The following is an 18585-nucleotide window of genomic DNA, read 5'->3' as shown; positions in this document are numbered from 1 at the left end:
GGGCCGGCCCCGCCCACGCCCCCCCTCTGGAGGCAGGCCCCGCCCCTCGCTCGCTGCGCGATCGGCGGGTGGGCTCCGCGCGGGGAGGGTGCTGCGAGCCGCCGGGATGGGGCCGTTGCCGCGGCCCCGGCTGCTGCTGCCGCCGCTGCTGCTCGGGTGCTTCGCGCTGCTCCTGCCGCCGCCCGGCGCCGCCGAGTTCAGCCCCTCCCTGGACAGCGACTTCACCTTCACGCTTCCCGCCGGCCGCAAGGAGTGCTTCTACCAGCCCATGCGCAAGGAGGCCTCGCTGGAGCTCGAGTACCAGGTCGGGCAGGGCAGGGCGGCGCGGCTGCGGGGCCGGCCGGGGTCGCCCCGGAGGGGGCGAGGGGCCTCCCTGCGGGGCCGTCCTGAAGAGAGCCCCGCATCCTGCCGCGGCGGCGTCGCTGCCTTCCCTGGGCGGTGCTGGCGGCTCGGCTGCCGGTTCCCCTTTACGCAGGCGAGGCTCCACCGGCGGCACCGCCCGCCTCTGGCTGCCGGGAGCTCGTTCCCGCCCTCCCGGGGTTTCCCCACCCCTCGCCCAGGCCACGGCGGGAGCCGCCTCGCCGTCCTCGGCCAGCGCGGCCCTGCGAGCGGGCAGTGCTTGGGGAGGCAGAGGCACCCCGGTGCCCTTCCCCGAGCGGCGGCCCGGGTGGCCCCGCCGGCCTTCCCCGGCAAGCTGCGGCGGCAGGAGGCCGCCCGGCTGCCCGCACCCTGCCTGCGGCTCGCCGCCGCAGCCCCGGCGGTGCTGGGCGCTGCTTGGCCTCGCGGAGCGCCCGCGGACCCACGTTGGAATCGCACGCTGTTAAAAGCCGCGCCTTTGGGAGGCAAAAAATACTTCCGCAGCCTTTTTTGAAATTGTTCTGGTTTATTGGGGTTTTTTTACTTTAGAAGATCCGAAGTTGCCATCCTTCAAAACGGCAAAATGTGGGAAGTTAATGGCTGAGACCTTGTGTAGTAGCTCTGAAGCATAAAGAAAATTGCTGCTGGCGCACAAAGCCCTTACTTGCCTGTCTTCGGGTTGATATTAAACACCTTTTATCCCAACGATGAAAGTTTTTCAAAAACAGCCTTATTTAACTAAACTAACATTAAGGTCTTGATGCCCTTCTTGGGAAGGGTTGAGTTCCCCAGATACCTCTGGGAAAGATCTCGGCCTTTTTGGTTTTTTTCCTTTCCTTAAAGTACTGACCTTTTTCAGTAGAACAGGCACAGCGAGGGAAGCTGCAGTGAGTATTTTCCCATCCTGCTGCTGTGCCTCAGAATTGGCCGGGATCTGTCTCTCTCCACGCCCCCACCCCCCTTTTTTTCTCTCTGCTTCCCAACTAAAAATACAAAGCTGAAATTACTGATTATTTTCTAATTATTGTTACATGCAGAACTGAACAAGGATGAAAGATTGAGGTGTTCAAGCTTTGTTCGGAGCCCTGTCTAAGCAAAACAGAAGTTTATTTTGCACTGACCAAGTAGGATTTTATTTTAATCATAATCAAAATAAAAATTTTATTTTAGAACAAATGTGTATAACAGTAAATTTATTTCTACTCAGGCACAAATTTCTCAGCACTACTGCTAACAGTAACGATTCATCTTTCTATTTGAATGTGTAGAAAAGGAGCTCTGTATGTTAATTGGAAATACTTATTTTGTACTTAATTATCCTGAATTGTTAGTGGCTAAAGCACAGGAATATTTAACATAGAGATGCAGGTCATTCTCCAAAGACATAATGCAATAAACACTATGCTGATACGAAGTTTTGTTCCAGGTGTTTAGATTGTGCCATAGCCCTAAAGGTATAACACCGTGTATGGTTTTTAATTTGATCAGCTGTTAGCTACTAATTTTCCTTGTCCTTTCTCTTTTTTTTTGGTAAGTCTCCAGTGTCACTTTAAGTCAGTGTAAACTTTGCCCTCAATTTCAGCAGGAGCAGGCTGCTATACTCAAATAGCTCACTGGAAAACAAGCAAACAAAAAAATTCCCTAGCATGGACCTAAGTAACGTCATAAAAATGATTCCCCTCTGCCCCCTTACGCAGTTTCTACCTTCCCTGTAGAGAATTTCTATAACGCGACAGATGTGGTGATACAACCAAGCCATGTTACACAGTTAAAGCAGCACAGCTTTGTAATACTGTATACGCTTTGGAAGCTAGGTGCCTTCAATTCCTTCTACCTTTGGGAAATGAGAATGCCCTGGGAGAATTCAGACCTTAAATCTGCATTAAAAGGTGAGAAGGTCTGTGGCACAGCTTTGATTGGCATAAGAAGTCTAGTCCTGTCTTCCACCCTGTTAATGCACCCAACAAAGAGACCTTAGGGATGACACTGCATAGATTGTGTTCTTGTACAAATATGTATGTGTATATACATAAAAGTGGCAGATCTTTGTTATAAAATGTCTACTACTGAACTAGCGCTGGTACTTGCCCATCAATGACGTCTGCCATAGAAATGCTAGATTTAGCCATCTGTTGGCATTCTTACAGGTTGTCTAACCCTGCACATTGATAAAATTGTATGCATTCTTACAAATGATTAGGGAAAGGTTCAATATAAGCCCAGCCTAGCATGATTAGAGCATATTTAGTTTAAGATTTGAAATGGCTAAAACGCTTTTGGGTTGAACCAGTTTTTAATCTCTTTTCAGTTAACTTGGTATGAACTCATACAGACAGATTCAGCTTTCAGATTCTTTCTGTGTCAGTTCCCTTACCTAAAAATGTTTGCCTTCCCTAAAAACGTTGCTATCAGCAATGCAAACGGGAATTCCACTGGTTGGAGAGTTATTCTTTGTTTGTTTCACAGGTTCTAGATGGAGCAGGATTAGATGTTGATTTTCATCTACTGTCTCCAAAAGGTGAAACTCTAGTTTTTGATGAAAGAAAATCAGATGGAGTTCATACGTAAGTTTAAACTCTTCAAACTTACAAGTGTTACATAAAGTACTTTTCTGGTTTCTTTAACAAATATAACTAAAATAAAGGTTGAGTACTTTTTATTCCTTAGTATTATAAAAGACTTTCTAATAGGACAGTTTGAGAATACCAATTACCTTTTTATAAACACTGAATGCTTTTTACATGGATCCGACCATGAAGTGAAGGATATTTTTGTTTTAATGATAGCTGTTAATGGTCAGTGAATGAAAATAATTATTGTGGAGTTGAAAAAGGTCTCCACATCTAATTTCAAAAGATCTTGTCAGTCATATAAATAATAAGCTGAAACGTCCCCTATTTTTCCAGTCCTTTTACCAAGATATGTAGTAACTATTGTAATTTTACTATAGAGTATAAGAATTCTACTCATAATATAGCGCTTTTGTAATGATTAACAATGATTCAAAATCCCAATAAAGGAAAATGAAAGTAAGCTGCTGTCTTCATCATTTTAAGCCTTTAGAGTCGGTGGGATTGTTTTGCTGCGACTGTGCAATCTGTAATGTGTCTTTAGAGTTCTTATTTTTATATAAAAAGCATATTCAGTTATTTCTAAGTGCATGATTGTCAGTCTTAGAGAGGAAAGTTTGCTTACAAAAACTTGCTTTTTGAGAACCAGCACAAAAAGTGTAGTAAATTTAATGACATTTTGCTTATGTACACAGGGTGGAAGCAGAAGATGGGGATTACATGTTCTGCTTTGACAACACATTCAGTACCATTTCTGAAAAGGTGATTTTCTTTGAACTGATCCTGGACAATATGGGAGAAGACGGACAAGATCAGGAAGACTGGAAGAAGTACGTTACAGGCACAGATCTCCTAGATATGAAATTGGAAGACATTCTGGTTAGTGTTTGATCTTTAACTCTTTTCAATCTAAGAACATTCAGAAAAAACCTCAATGTTATTTAGCCATTCTGCCTTGGTCTGGTGCATCATCCTGGAAGCTGTTCCAGTTCCATATATTGCTTTTACTGATACATGAAGCCTAGCACCATGGATCTCTTGCTTCCACACAGAAGCTTGAGAATATTTTCAGAATAGACACTTAATCAGCAAGAAGAAACTGCCTAGCTCTCAAAGTCACTGTTTCCAATTCAGCTTCCTTTCTTCCTACTGCTAAAATGGGACATTTTTCCCTAGCAGCAATGAAATGAATATTTATAGTATTAAAGTATTGCTTAATCCCAATGATGTAGTTGAAATCACTGCATAGATTTTCATCAGTGTTTGAAAATAAAGTACTGTTAGCCTCTTCTTCCCATCTTTGCAGAAGTGCCCCAACCAGCGTATGGGTTAATATTTCTATCTTCAATAATTTATATATTACTTCCCCCCCCCAATTTTATTTCATCTTTTCAAACTAATAAACAGGACAGGAGTTAATCTGTACCACACTGCAGGTTCACCTTTGCAGGCATTCTATGAATGGTAGTGTTTGCTTAAACTGTACGCTGACCATACTTGATGTAGGATGAAGACTACGGCTGAGTCAAAGCTTTTATTTCCTTTCATGATCATTAAATGTTGAGATTACACTAGAAGCAGAGGGTCATTTGGTGTTCCTGTACCACTGTTCTTAGTGCTTGGAGAGATGCAGTAAACCATTGTTTGTTTGCTCGTAGCTACAGACAACAGGTATTTTAAAAACAAACGAACAACATCTACAAACACTTACTGATACACTGGTGTAGAGAATGACATTGTCTGTATTCTATTTATTGCAATAAACAAAATGCAGATTTTTAAACAACAAAACAAACTTAATATTTAAGATCTTTTATAGGTGTACAATACACTTTTAAATAGTTAAAACCAAACATGGAATCTGAAAAGCTGGCCAGATCTTCTTTAAAACTGGCAATCAAGACAATTAGAAAAAACAAAGTTTATAGGTGAAATTGTGAAGAAAATCCTTCTCACACTAATCACAAGCAATACTTGAATGGATTTGATAGCTACTTGTGTACATACTGGTATCTCTCCCAAAAGAAAAAGAAATGCAGAACTTGTCTTTATTCAAGAGCCTTGCAGGTCTTACAAAGTAGGTAAGTTTTGTAAAGTTAACACTAGTATTTGATGCCATTGTTTACTTAGTCCAGTTACTACTTTAGTTGCAAGTTCTGTGAGGAGTTACATAAACACTTAGTAGTTTAACTTTTTAAAGATAAACAACATATTTGCTGGGGGAAATGGGGAATTGTGTCTTATTTTTAAAGCTCTTCTATGGTGTCGATGTTCCTTATTGTGCAACATATGAACTTTAGTATCATCATAAAATTATTTGGCTTCCAAAAGTAGCTCTTTTGAAATATTTGTTAAATACGCAACAGAGAAAATGTCCATGGAGAAAATGTTACTGCTGGGTTTAACTTTTTTTTTTATAGCCTCCTGTTACTGCACACATTACTCTTCTCACTAGAAGTTACTTCAGGGTCCCATAATCATGTCAAGAACATAAATCAGCACTTCATGAGATCAGCTTTTAGGTTGTGACTATCTAGTACATTGTGGATGAAACTTTAACAGATTATAGGACCAGGTTTTTACTTTGTAAACGCGGAATAAGGAGTGGATCTTGAGCTGCTGTTGTTATGGCCAGAGTGTTCATGTACTTCCTCTGGTTCCCTGAGACACACACTGTGTGTCCATTGTAGGACCTCCAGTTGTCCAATTCACAATTTATTGTCAAAATTTGGCTTTAGTATCAAAGCTGAAACAGCACTTTATAGCCCCTACAGTGAAAGCATAAAAAGAAGATGGGAATATAACATTACTGTACTTCTTTTCTTTTGCTACAGCTATAGTTTGGTAGTTTGCATTAAAAAGTGCCTTAAATTGATTATCCAGCAGAAAAAAAACTACATTTGTCTGCTACTACGTAACTTGTTTTGAGACTAGTTCTGTAGAGATCACTGCTTTTTACTTGTCGAATACCTGGAATCACAGTTCCCCAAGATACATGGAATATTAAAAAACTGATTTTAGGTTTGATTTCTCTCTCCCCTCCCTAGCCTGTAAAAGGGAAAAACCAAATTACTACAGAACCTTAATGTTATGTTAATTAAGCTTTTTTAGGAGATAATAAACAGGCTGACAAATTAATGAAGACTCTGTGATGAGGTATATATTTTAAAGTGAAATTAACTGTCTACTTGGCAAGAAATTAAATTACAGGTGGTAATACAGTATTAATACTTCGTATGTGTTGCAAGCTATAAATTTAATTCAGATGTTCTTTTTTCTTCTAAAAATACTCTTTTGTTACTTACCAGGAATCCATCAACAGTGTCAAAGCCAGATTAAGCAAAAGTGTCCAGATTCAGACCCTGCTCAGAGCATTTGAGGCTCGTGATCGAAATATACAAGAAAGCAACTTTGACAGAGTGAATTTCTGGTCCATGGTCAACTTGGGAGTAATGGTGGTGGTATCAGCTGTTCAGGTTTACATGTTGAAAAGTCTTTTTGAAGATAAGAGGAAAAGTAGAACTTAATATTCAGCATGATCATAAGAATATAAGAGGTATGGGGGGAGAGGGGGAGCAATAAACTACTACAGTAAAGGGAAGGAAAAAAAAAAAAGACCTTTCAGATTCTTTTGAACAGGCAGTAGACATCAGGTTTTCAATTCACGTTGGGCGTTTTGGTTGTTTTTTGGTGGTGATGGTCTTGTTTGCTTTTGTTTCGTTTTTTTAACATGAACAGAATGTGTTGCCCCAAGCTCTTCCATTTCTGCAAGTGCTACTAACAATATCTTTTTTGTACTTGTAGCATTTGTTAATGACTAACTTACGCATAGTGCACAGGATGCTTGGTGCATATGCAAAGTAATGTTAATACTGTCATTTTTTCACGTTCACATAAAACTTTAAATGGTAACTTAGACATTGGTTTATTTGCTGTTAAACATTGAGTAAATTTACATATGTGCCTAAGTGTTCACGGGATTGAGGACCAGGGGGGTAGTCTGTAGTTTCTGTAGTTACTGTCATTTATCTTCAAAGTTACGTGTTTTTAAAAATCCTCAGCTTTTGTTGTACAGCATCATGGAGAAACACTGGGCTAACATTGTGAGAACAAAATGAGAACTCTTTTTATGTACAGATGACTAACATCAGCACTTTAAAAAAGCACCATCAATGTGAAATTGATTCAGTGTTGAAAAGAATTGGAGAAAATAGGTGCAATTCCTGTTCGTAAATCTTTGTGTCCTGTAGTTTTACAACCCTATTTTCCTTTTTGGCTGTTACATGAGATTCAAGAGACAAGTGACTATATGGTAGACAAACAAATGCACATACACCTTGAAGTATGGTTTGCGAACTCTTAGTTACTGTAACCTCATGTAATAAGATAATTTTCAAGAAGTCATTTCTCATATTATTCTTTCCCTTTGATAAAAGGGGGAGTGTCATAATGTGAAAACATTACCTTAATGTTAATTTTTGTAGTCTCAAAATCCCTCTTATTTGCAAATTATTTTTTATTAGTTTTTGTCTACTATGTCTATGACTAATGTAGCAGTTAATAGGGTGATTACATAGGCATGAAGAACCAAAGCTGTTCACTTAAACTTTCCCTTTTTGCTCACGCTCACAAGCCTTTTAGCTGTATAAGTACACTCGGTTCATATGAGCAGTGTTTCTATATCTAGCTGTTTATATGAGTAAGGCATGAATTACATGAGCAGTAAGTACAGGCTTCAAATTTTAGGATCAACTGAATATGTAATATCACTTAACTAAGGCAAAGCTATCCTCAAACCAGTAATTTGTAATGTCTAGATAAAGTGGCTTTTAACAGTGTAGTGAGGGCATGGAGAATTTTTGCAAAAAACCCTGGTGTATGAGAATTAACTTTTTTTAATAGTTCAAAGTTAGTCATTTTTACAATGTGCCAAGTCACTGAAGTTTCCTGTATAAGTGTGTTAAACTACATTTCATCACAAGTGTTTTTAAAAAACACTTTTTTAAAGAAGTGTTTTAAAAAAAGTGTATGTATTAATGTTCTGCCTGTTGTTGGGTCATCTGGGTACAAACACCAGAATTGCAATTTCGAGACTGTGATTAAAAATTACTTTATGGAGATAAAACAGGGTCAATAAATGCATGAAGAAACACTTTGTTCAAATGAAGCAGATGCTAGCAAGGGCTACAGTACATAGAAACAGCACTTCAACTTCAAACAATGGGACCTAGCAATAATATTTCTAAGTAGTTTTTATAAGCAAGAGTATTGTTCCTTACAGAACTTGTTATAGAGGGCTCCAAAGCCTGTTGATCTACTTCTTTCTGCAAAGTTGTGTCCAAAATAAGATTGTTTCCCTTTAGGGTTCTGCATATCTTTTTCCACATGATGCTTTCTATTCTAAACTGCCTGGAATTAGAAAGCTTATTTCTGTGATCAAGATAGAGTCTAGGAAAAATTAATTCTTCCTGCTAGAGTGGCAAATAATATTCTTCTGCCATTTCCCTGTACATCTCCCAGTACCAATATACGACATATCTACATCAGGGCATAAGCCAAAGCTCACTGGACTCAACTTCCAAGGTTTTAATCAGGTCCCTTCAGGACAGGCAAATAAGATTCTTAGGGCTCTGCCCCTTTTGCTAGGAGATCTATCTTTGCTTGCATCACCACGAGTGTGATGCTACAAACCATCTGCAAAATGCTGAACCAGCTCTGTGAAGCTGTGACTAAGACATCTACCTCTGATATATCAAAGCTACTAGATTCTAGATTTCAGCTTAGACCTCCAACAGATGAGCTCTTCCAAGGGCACCTCAAGGGATTAGGTTCCCCAGCTGCTCTGCTGTGCCTCTCTGACAGTGGTTATACATCCAGTAGCGAAACAGATCTGATCAAAGACACAAGACTGAACTGCAACAGTTTCTCCAATTATAAGTAGCAGTCTCTGGTAGAAGGAAAATAATGCAACGATTGTCAGAGTTCATCTGGAAGAAATTACTAGTTTGCAACTAAGAGCTCTGACTGTATTTTCTCCCCATTCAAGAAAATTATAGAAACAAAGCAGGGAATAACTATAAAGGTAACTGTGCTTTGCCTTTGGCAGCTGGAATATGTTTATCATAGGTGAAGGATTTGGCATTTAAACTTGCAGCTAAATAAAATTTCATTTGGATTTTGAAGAGTAGATTGCTTTTGATTATATAAAATTTACAAAGGAGAATAAATCAGTTTTTTTCTTAATGGACTTTTTATTCAGAATTAAATGTTTTAAGACTTGCAGATGTTGAATAAAATTACGCAAAACTCAGATTTTCAATAAATGAAGTTTAAACCTGTGTTTGTGTTCTTCATTTTATAATGAAGGAAGAATGCTTTACCTATGAACACTGCAAAAGATCAAGGATGCTAAGCTAACAAGAACTTTGTTTTTAGTAATGCAGCTTTTTCATTTCTTCTTCATGCAGTGTTCGAATTCTGTTCTTACTATAAACCAAAATCAACTTTATCAATGCAAATAACTTAAGATTTCCATAGGTGTCAGATCAGAATGACACCAACCTCTCATCTTTGTAACTTCAAAACTACATGTATTTTCTGTTATCAGATGCATGTCATCTGATATGAGATGAGGCTCATGTATGAGCCTTTCCCCCCCCCCAATATTTGCACCTTAATATTTTCATTCCATATTACACCTGCAGTTTATTACATACAGAGAGAACAGCATAGCTTACAGTTATGCAGGCAATAAGGTTAGGAGCAATTATGGGAAGACTAATTGGTACTGTCTTGTGCAAAATTACAGTAGAGGTCAAAAATACGACTGAGACTAGTAAAGTTTGTGTTCAAAGCAAGAGACAGTAAGACCCTCAGGCCAGCCTAAGTCAAGACAGCTTGGTGTTAAATCAGCACCTGTGACTTTAGGAAACTGTTTGTCTAGTTGAGTATTACTCGTTTGTTAGTAACTAAACGAAGTCCCAAGTTTCTCACCTCAAAAAAAAAAAAAGTGAGAGGAAATATCCCAAGGAACAGATTATGGGAATCTGTAAGCTTATGATACCACAGAAAGGCAGCAGCAAACTGACACTTGAACTCAAAAAACACTTTACTGCTCTAAGCCAATGGCCATCTGTCCTCACAAACCCTTTTTAGTAAGGATTTTACAGAAGGTACTTTGTCTTGATACATTGTTCTAACTTGTGTGCATGTTTGTGCATTTCCAATTAACAGCAGTACATAAGTCACATGAAACTATGAGAAGAATTAAAAAGAAACCCGTATTTTTCAGCAGCAAACATCAACTGACATCATTTGATGACCTGTTGAGTGCTTCCATTAATTCTTATATTTTCCTCCTCTGAAGAAACAATTTATTTCACAATGTAGGCATTTTAATTTCTGATTAGGTATAGTCAACATATTAAAAATAAACACCTAGGGAAAAATAGAAGGAAAACAGGAAAGTAGTATCACAGAATATCAAACTGTAGCAATTAAGAATCCCATAATATAAATTACTACTAGTTTTATTATTATGTACTGATTTCACATGATTTGCAAGAGAATACACAAGATCCTGAGACTAAAGGCTCAAAATTTTGGAGCAGTTTTTTCAGCTTAATCAAGTAATACACATGACAAATGCGACCTTGTTTACCATTTCATAAGACTCCTGAGAAACCTGGGCCTGTCCGGAAGCCTGCTAACCACATTGTTCAAATAATGAAACAGGAACTTCCTTTTTGTACTGTGTTTTGAATCGATGAAGTAGATACCATAAAATACAAAGGTACAACATTATGTTGCCAGATTGGGCAATTAATGGTAGAAGGAACAGCGCGTTTGACTTGAAAAGGTACATGCGCAGTGAAAACTATCAAAAGCCATTTTGGACAAAGACATCAGAAACGCATGCAAAAATTCCCTTTCCTGGTCTCTTGAAGCGTGCACAGTAAGAAATGACACCTTCTGCCTTAACTTCTTCCTACGTACCACACAAAACTGTACCTCAGACCGGCACAAGTCCATTGCAGCTCGCATACTCGGCAGCGCAGCACTTCCTTGTTTAACTCGGCTCGTTTGTCAGGTTGCAGCACTATCTTCAGCGTCCCTGACCATGTGGTACGGTGGTGAGACTACTTTGCTAAAAATTTTATTCAACCAGCCACAGCAATTACTTTTATTTTTCCTTTCCTGAGTATTTTTAAAATTACATGGCAATCTGTCCTAAAGACTCATTATCCCCAAGTTAATTAAGACAGCCTGGAACTAAGCAGATTGAGCTATATCTGATGTCTTTAAAAACTAACAGTTCCTGAGCCTTCCCTAGTTTCAAAGAACAATTCTCTTCGAGACCATTTCATTTTAAAACTTACCAACTTTTGGCGCAGACAGGAGACACACAACTCCTAGTTATTGCTGAGGAATGGCTTATGTCAAGCCAGTCCTTCCTTTTTCACGCTTTCCCCCTGCTCCCGTAGTACCCTATCACAGAAACTCACTATTCATACAGGAGGAATGCTAGTAGAGAGGTGAGTAAGCGCCATATTTATAAGTTATTGCAGAGCAGATGTCTGCTAATAAGCTATATGCCTTATTGTATGATTTTGTTTTCAAAACCAACAATTCACTTAAAGTAACTGTTTTTATCACAGATAAAGATAGTAAGAGTAATAAAATAATAATTTTAAAAAATTTAATAGCAAACACACCTACACTGCTGAAGTTTCACCAAAGCATCTGAATTGCATCATCTTCTCTCGTGCTATCAATTGCTATAGCTGAGGACAGTTACTGAGACTTGGAGCCCATACAGCTCACAAGTCCCTTTCTTCCCTTAGTGTGTACCAAGTTTCTGGAAACAAGATATCCTTCTTCACTCTCCATGTGCTACCTGCCAAATTGGAATACAGGTGTGTAAGGAAGGTATAGAGTTGCCAAGAGACAAGTTCTAAAAGCATGTATCTATAGTCTGTATCTTTATTTCAACATTATGTTAAAGGACCTGACATTAACCATCTAATTAAGGTCATTTTTCTATTATGCTGCAGGATTTCAGGGAGTGGTGAAAATCAAAAGCCAGGTCAAAAGATACCCACGACTGTCCAGACAAAAAGCTTCTGACAGTTCAATCAATCCCGGTTCCAAACAGTTAATGAGAAGACTCTTGATCACATTCTCTGGACAGGAAAAGGGCAGAACCAGACCCCCCCCCCCCCCCCCCCAAAGCCCTGAGCATGCTTCGGCCATTATTCACTTATGCTGCCCCTCCTGAAACTGTTCTTTCCAGTCACGTCTCTCCCACAAAATGACACCGCAAGACTGGGAAGAAGGAAGCGGGCTCAGGTACCAAGTGGCCAAACAAATGGGAGTTCCCATTCTAAAGCTTCAGCACTTACCTCTGAATGACTGTGAGGCAGGTGAGCACCTACAATACCTGAGCTCATTACCACAAGCAAAGAAGAAAAAGCATAGCAGGAAAGAAGGCAAGGATTGAATTAGCTTTTTTTTTTCTTTTATAGTCCATCAATAGCTGTCTTCTAATAAGCATTTCACAGCCCACTAAAAGACTTCCTTAAAAAATAATAAATTCCCATTGTAATTAAATACATTCAAGTTGTTTCTCACTGTATTACTCGGACTTGTGTATTTCTACATGTAAGTATACGTATTACATACATACTTTTCTGCAACAAGCCAGTTAGCCTCCCTAGTCAGTTTGTCAGAAAGGACAGTTCTGAGTGTAGATTTTGTACAAAAAGCATCACTTTCCCTAACCAAGGAGCTCTGCATTGTCATCTTGATCAATTCTTAGTTCTACCTTATATTCTTCCCCCTTTTAGGCTCACCTTTTCCTCCTGCTACCACTACAAATGTATTTTAATATCCTACAGCCAGAAAGCCTTTCCAATTTTTCATTATTTCCCTTTCCCTGAATTGCCAACCATTGTTGATAATCTCTAGGATTTTACTATCTTCCTGCCTTCCAATCTCTGCTATCATGCAACCAATTTGTGAAGTTATAAATACCAAGTTAGAGCAAGCAGGTGAAAAACACAAAGTAGGCAACCTTAGTCATGTTCATGAATGAGAGAAACTGGTACGTAGCAAAGCAGTTAACTGTCATTGTGGATGATGACACGAGTGAATGCAGTAACAGCAACAGGTTTGTGAGTATTCATTAGGGAATGGCAGAGCACAAATGAAGTACTTTGAAATGGTGCTTACAGAAGAACAAACTTTCTTTAGAGCAAGATAGAACTATTAATAAGCTTCTTGCTATAAAGCAGTTTTTGAAGCAAATGAGCTTATTGGAGAAAGACTGCAGACATCAAGATTACAAGTTAAAAGCTCCCACACTGGACATTAAGTAAACAAGACGACCAGGAAACCAAAACCACATGGAAGTCAGCCAATGCCAAACACGGAATAGCTAATAATGGGAAGAGAACAGAATATTGTCAAATTCAGAAGCTGGAAACATAAATTAGAACAAATGAAAAAAATACATAGTGGTGAAGTAATATCAGTGAACAGATTAGGAGAAAGATGATATGAAAAGAGCCATATGAGCTACAGCTGTATTTGAAAAACTAGTATCTGCAAGGCAAAATATTTTGGTATCAATGGAAACGAGAACAACTGTTGATGTTATGGTATATGGATCTCAATGCTAGAATATGAAAAAACCTGATTAAAAAAATAGCAGAGATGAGATATCTGAGAGGAACATTAAGGGATTCAAAAAAGCAAAACAGATAAAAACATCATGACAATACAAAAATCTTCTGTTTCATTGTTGCTGAACGGTAAGAGAAAGAGACTAGCAAAAGCATTGAATTCTGAGCTTATTCTCAGACTGGGCACAGCTTCTACTTGTGCTCGTCTTTTGCTTTTCTTTCTATTGCCCTGCACTATCTTTTCTAGAAGATGGTCATTTCCCTTTCAACTTTCTTCAGAGAGACTCCAAAGGAATCTCTTCTCCCCTTTCTCTACTTTATACCTCACCTATAGATGATCCAATTTACAAAAGAAGAAATCAACTTTTCTACAAACTTTAGGTTGACAACTCGGATTTTTTTCCTCACGCATCACTGTTTTTCTGACCAAGCTAGGGTCTCAATAGATCTGACACCTCCACATGGGTGTTTAGCCATCAGCTTAAGTTCAGCATCGACCAAACACAACACACCATCCTAAACCCTTCTCTCCATTTCTAGAAGATATCATTTTCTGCCATCAAACCCTTAACTGCAGTGTTACTTTTCATTCAGGCAGATGTGAGGGAACTAGATGTGACACAATTTAAAGCCTGAAAATGTTACCTGCATAGCATTTGCAAGATTCCTCCTCTTCCCTCTGTGCACAGAACTGATGCTCCTGTCCAGTTCATCCTTATCACTGTGTTCTGACTATTGCTCTGTCTCCAGCCTTGGCATGTTCCATCTCAATTCACCGTTTTCCTTTTAAAATATAACACTAAAGAACACTTTAGTAGGATGTTCCAAAGACATGACCATTTTTCTGTTTATCCACTTATCTTTCCCTCCACTCCCTAGACAAACTGCTTGTCTTCCCCTTCAAGGCCTTCTTTGGTTTATTTCTGTCTTCATGTTAAATCAAAATATTGACTTTCATTTCACATATCACTCTCGGATTTTTCAGAATTCCTTTGTAATCTCACTCAAAATGCCTGTTATGCATAGAAAAGCATAGATTTTATTCAAAATTCCTCTTGAAGTTTTTGTTGAGAACAGCAATTTGACAACTGGTGTGCTATGACAATTATTTCACAATTCTGACCAGTAAATATGCCATTATTTCTTTGCTGTCTTGTTCACGTGATGCCTACATTTTTAGAATGGCCTCAAGAGAGACTTCATCTACCTAAATACTACTGTAATACAAATAATATACAATGGAAAAATATTAAATCTGATACACATAGAAATGGTTCTAAATCAGTGACCACAACAAAGTTGAATTACATATATTTACATACATGCATACATACAATGATCAAGTCATACCAAAATGAAATTGTTATGTACAGCAACATTTGTATTTTTCCTTTAGACACTCCATTACTACATACAATGAAATTCACATAGAATGAGAGAAAGGCATTTGTAGGTGTGCTTTAATTACTACTCGAGCTGTATCTTCAGCAGCACTATTGCAGCATTTTCCAGAACATGACACCTTGTAACAAAGCATCCCTCAAGCATAGCTGGAACACTAGGTTAGTGTTTATGTGCAGCGCAAGTGTCTCCAGGACAGTAACAGGAAAGCTAGAGATAGAGAAACAGTGGATGGGAGGATGCCACCAAGTATGTACTTCACAAGAATACAGAATCAAAACTCATTCTTCTCTCTCAAAAAATACACACATTTAATGTTGGTCTTTTAATTCTAAGAAAAAAGCAATTCCAAAAATACAAACTGAACATCAGAGTCAAGTCAGCCACCATAATAAAATGAAACAATGACATTCACAATAGTTAAGTCTATGGACAGCTTAAGTTTGGCAAATATTTTCTCTGTCCCCTCCCCCCCCTTCCCCCCTAAGTCCCCAAGTACATTCCAATATTTATCTTTAAGTGAAGCGTTACGAAAAATACTGCTGGTGTTCAGTTAGAATTAAAGGACTTGGATAAAGTGAAACAATAAAGACAGATACAGATGGTGTGAGTAAGGTTACAAAGGCTTTACATTTTGCATTATCCCAAGATATAAACATTCAAAAATTAACATGAAGTTGCTGTGTTATCAAAATATTGCAGCTATAGGCAAGGCAACATTAAATTAATAGCTGAGGGTATGAGAAAAAACCACACATTTTAGTGAAGGTAAACAGAAGTGGCAGTTTTTAATTAGCATTTTTTATAAAGCTAATATTACCCAGCCAGCCATAAACCAAGCACAAGATAAAAAGCTTTCTCTGCTTCCTTTGGCTATAAGGTGACAGAAGAAAAAAATTAAAAAAAAAAAAAATCACCTTTTCAAGATGTTCAAGATGAGCAGAAAAAGTCAAATAATCAAGTAATGGAATAAGTAAGTACTAACCCAGGCAGTACACTTTAAACCACTCTGTCATTTGTAAATGTTACATAATTTTATTTTGGTGGTAAACTGTAAGCATGTAAGAAAACTAACCTTATGCAGTACAGTGAATAACCACCAAAGTAAAAATATTCTTCTGTTTACTCTTTGGCTAAAACCCCCTCAAAAGTAGCAGACAAAGAAAAAACATCTAATACTGGCAAGAGACTGACTTTTTTTTTCCCTAAAAACAAGTAAAATAAACTTATCAATTTAAAACTTGGTACATTTTATAAAAACAAAAAGAGGTAATGTTGTAATAAAATCAGTAATGTTACTTCAAATGGCAACAAACTGTTTGTTGACCCTGTGCAATAATACACTTTGTTCATACTACATTTATCAAAATATGACTGTTTCTACAGATATGAGGAATCTTGTGTGACTCCTGTCAACTTAGTTTATAACTGGGACACAAAATTTACAATCAGTGTGCCACAATAACTTTCAAATTGTTATTTCTAGTAGAGTTAATTTCAAAACGTTCAGATCCTGCATTATTTTTTAACAGTTAATGCACATGGAAAATAATGGAATATATTACCTAGAGCACATGAACATCAATGACTGCACCCATTGCCAGAACACGCTGCACTGGTTTGACTCTTCCTTAGTACATAGAAAGCAACAGCACCCAATAAGCCTGAGAAGAAATGCTGCTGTGTAAATACTGGCAACTATTCCTGAAAAAAGTATTATGGGATGTATTCTCAGAAGCTGCCCGATCCCATAATTTGTATTGCATAGGTCACAATCACACATATATATACACGCACAAGTATGTGTGTGCGTATATACATATGTATATACGCACACACATGCGCACACGCACACACACAAAGAATATATTAAGAAGACAATGAAGTCTGGTCACAGAGCAATTTACAGGCTCAATATATTTTTTCTTTTTTTTTTTTTTTTTTACACTTTGTTTGAAAGAAAACTTCAGTATTTTACAGTCTTCAGTAGGCATTATATACACTGCACTTATGAAATCTAGAAAGTATTGAAATAGAAATACATTTCTGCAAACATTTGGGTAAGAAAACAAACCAAAATTTTTCAAAGATTTGTGCTATCTACATAATATTTTCTCTAAATCACAATAACTGTATCCATGGAATGTTCTCTAGAAAATGTCTTTTTTTTTTTTTTAAAACACCATGCACATTTTTAAGCAATTGTAACCCAAAATATCCCAACCTAAAACAATCTAACAATGTTCAGATTAAAAAATTTAAGTTTCAGATCAGATTTTAAAAAGATAAGTCTTTATCACAAGAGCTGTAATGATAACAATTACATGTTAAGGCTAAACTGGTTTTGTTTTGTTTTTAGAAACACATTTAAAGACACGTTTCTCTCGTGGCTCTGCATTATGAACTGTACTTACAGATGACAGTGCAGTGAACATAATGTTCAGTCCTACAGTCAGGATGCAGTCGCTCCTTCCCACTCCACAAGATACTGCACCTTTCCATCAAGTGTCACCCGACGAGCCAAAACACGGTATTTTTCCCCACAAGCTATTCTACCTGCTGCACCAAAATAACTAGTAATCGAGTTCTTTAGATGATTGAGCTGTAACTCCTGATCTGCTAAGTTGTTAAGTATCTCTGTATTGAGTTCATCATACTGGTAATCTTCCTTGCTCTCATCATCTTTTACAATTTCTGAATTTTGAGTCTGGAGTGCTTTTCGTGGAAAGCGACCTCTTCTTCTCAAATGTGGTATTGCAGCAGGCCAAGTTCTTCCTGTACGAGTCCTTTTTCTCGAGTCAGATAAACTATTAAAAAAACCAAACAAACAGCATTAACTCCAAGGAACTTGTTCAAAATGTATGCTTTATCATCGGTTATTTCCATGCAACTCATATCATAACTTCTTTGCTCTATTTTTCATTGATAAAAACACTTGTTGCCTATAGATAGATGACTATAAATATGGCACTTGCAAAATAAAGATTTCTTACATAAGGAGAATTGTACTAATTTAACAAAATGTCAGAAAGGTTAGCTAAATGATATTAACTTATGCCTAGGTATGTTAAGAGCACTATTTTGATACAGCTTAATCCCATTCTTAAGCAAATAAAAACTGTCTTCAGAGAAGTCTGCACCAAATGTACTTAAATTTGCAAATTAAAAATACAGCTTTATCACACAGGTAGGCCTCAATTACAAAAGCTATACTATAAAAGAGTTTGAGATTTGATGTTAGTTAGGACTGTAAATGAGAAATGAATTTATGCATAGTTTTTTTCAAGCTGAATTTATCTCAATAAATTAAAACTCTGAAATATGAAAGAAGATACTGCAAAATCTATTCTACATCACTACTTTCTATAGAACACACGACTTTTCTAAAGATTTATTGTATGTGGCCAGAAAAATATGTATATCCAAAACTCTCAGATTTGTATCTGTTAATGAAAAAAGAAGGTTTGACATTATCCAAGAATAAACCATCATCCAAATATTAAGTATCCAAGATATAAATCCTTATGTAAAAACCTACATCTATAATTTGCACATATTAAAACACGTTTGGTAAA

The 18585-nt window shown here is 37.7% G+C and overlaps 2 protein-coding genes across 4 annotated transcripts in view; one reads left to right on the top strand and one right to left on the bottom strand.

Annotated features, from left to right (window-relative positions):
- Positions 1–86: 86 nt before the first annotated feature.
- Positions 87–9265, top strand: TMED5 (transmembrane p24 trafficking protein 5). The gene is made up of 4 exons (XM_076337748.1): positions 87–304; positions 2824–2921; positions 3623–3806; positions 6236–9265. The coding sequence occupies exons 1-4, from the start codon at positions 107–109 to the stop codon at positions 6452–6454; spliced, it is 699 nt and encodes a 232-aa protein (XP_076193863.1). The 5' UTR covers positions 87–106; the 3' UTR covers positions 6455–9265.
- A 6275-nt stretch (positions 9266–15540) lies between these two features.
- Positions 15541–18585, bottom strand: part of MTF2 (metal response element binding transcription factor 2) — a 28114-nt gene continuing 25069 nt past the window's right edge. For all 3 annotated transcript variants that reach the window (XM_076337745.1, XM_076337746.1, XM_076337747.1), the window contains one exon: positions 15541–17817. In XM_076337745.1, coding sequence (XP_076193860.1) covers positions 17463–17817 — 355 coding nt within the window. In that variant the 3' untranslated portion in view covers positions 15541–17462. The remainder of the gene's footprint in view (positions 17818–18585) is intronic.

Source organism: Aptenodytes patagonicus, chromosome 5 (genome assembly GCF_965638725.1).
Source record: "Aptenodytes patagonicus chromosome 5, bAptPat1.pri.cur, whole genome shotgun sequence".
Lineage (NCBI taxonomy): Eukaryota > Metazoa > Chordata > Aves > Sphenisciformes > Spheniscidae > Aptenodytes > Aptenodytes patagonicus.
The sequence above is the reverse complement of the archived record's forward strand: the minus strand, read 5'-3'. Positions and strand labels throughout refer to the sequence as shown.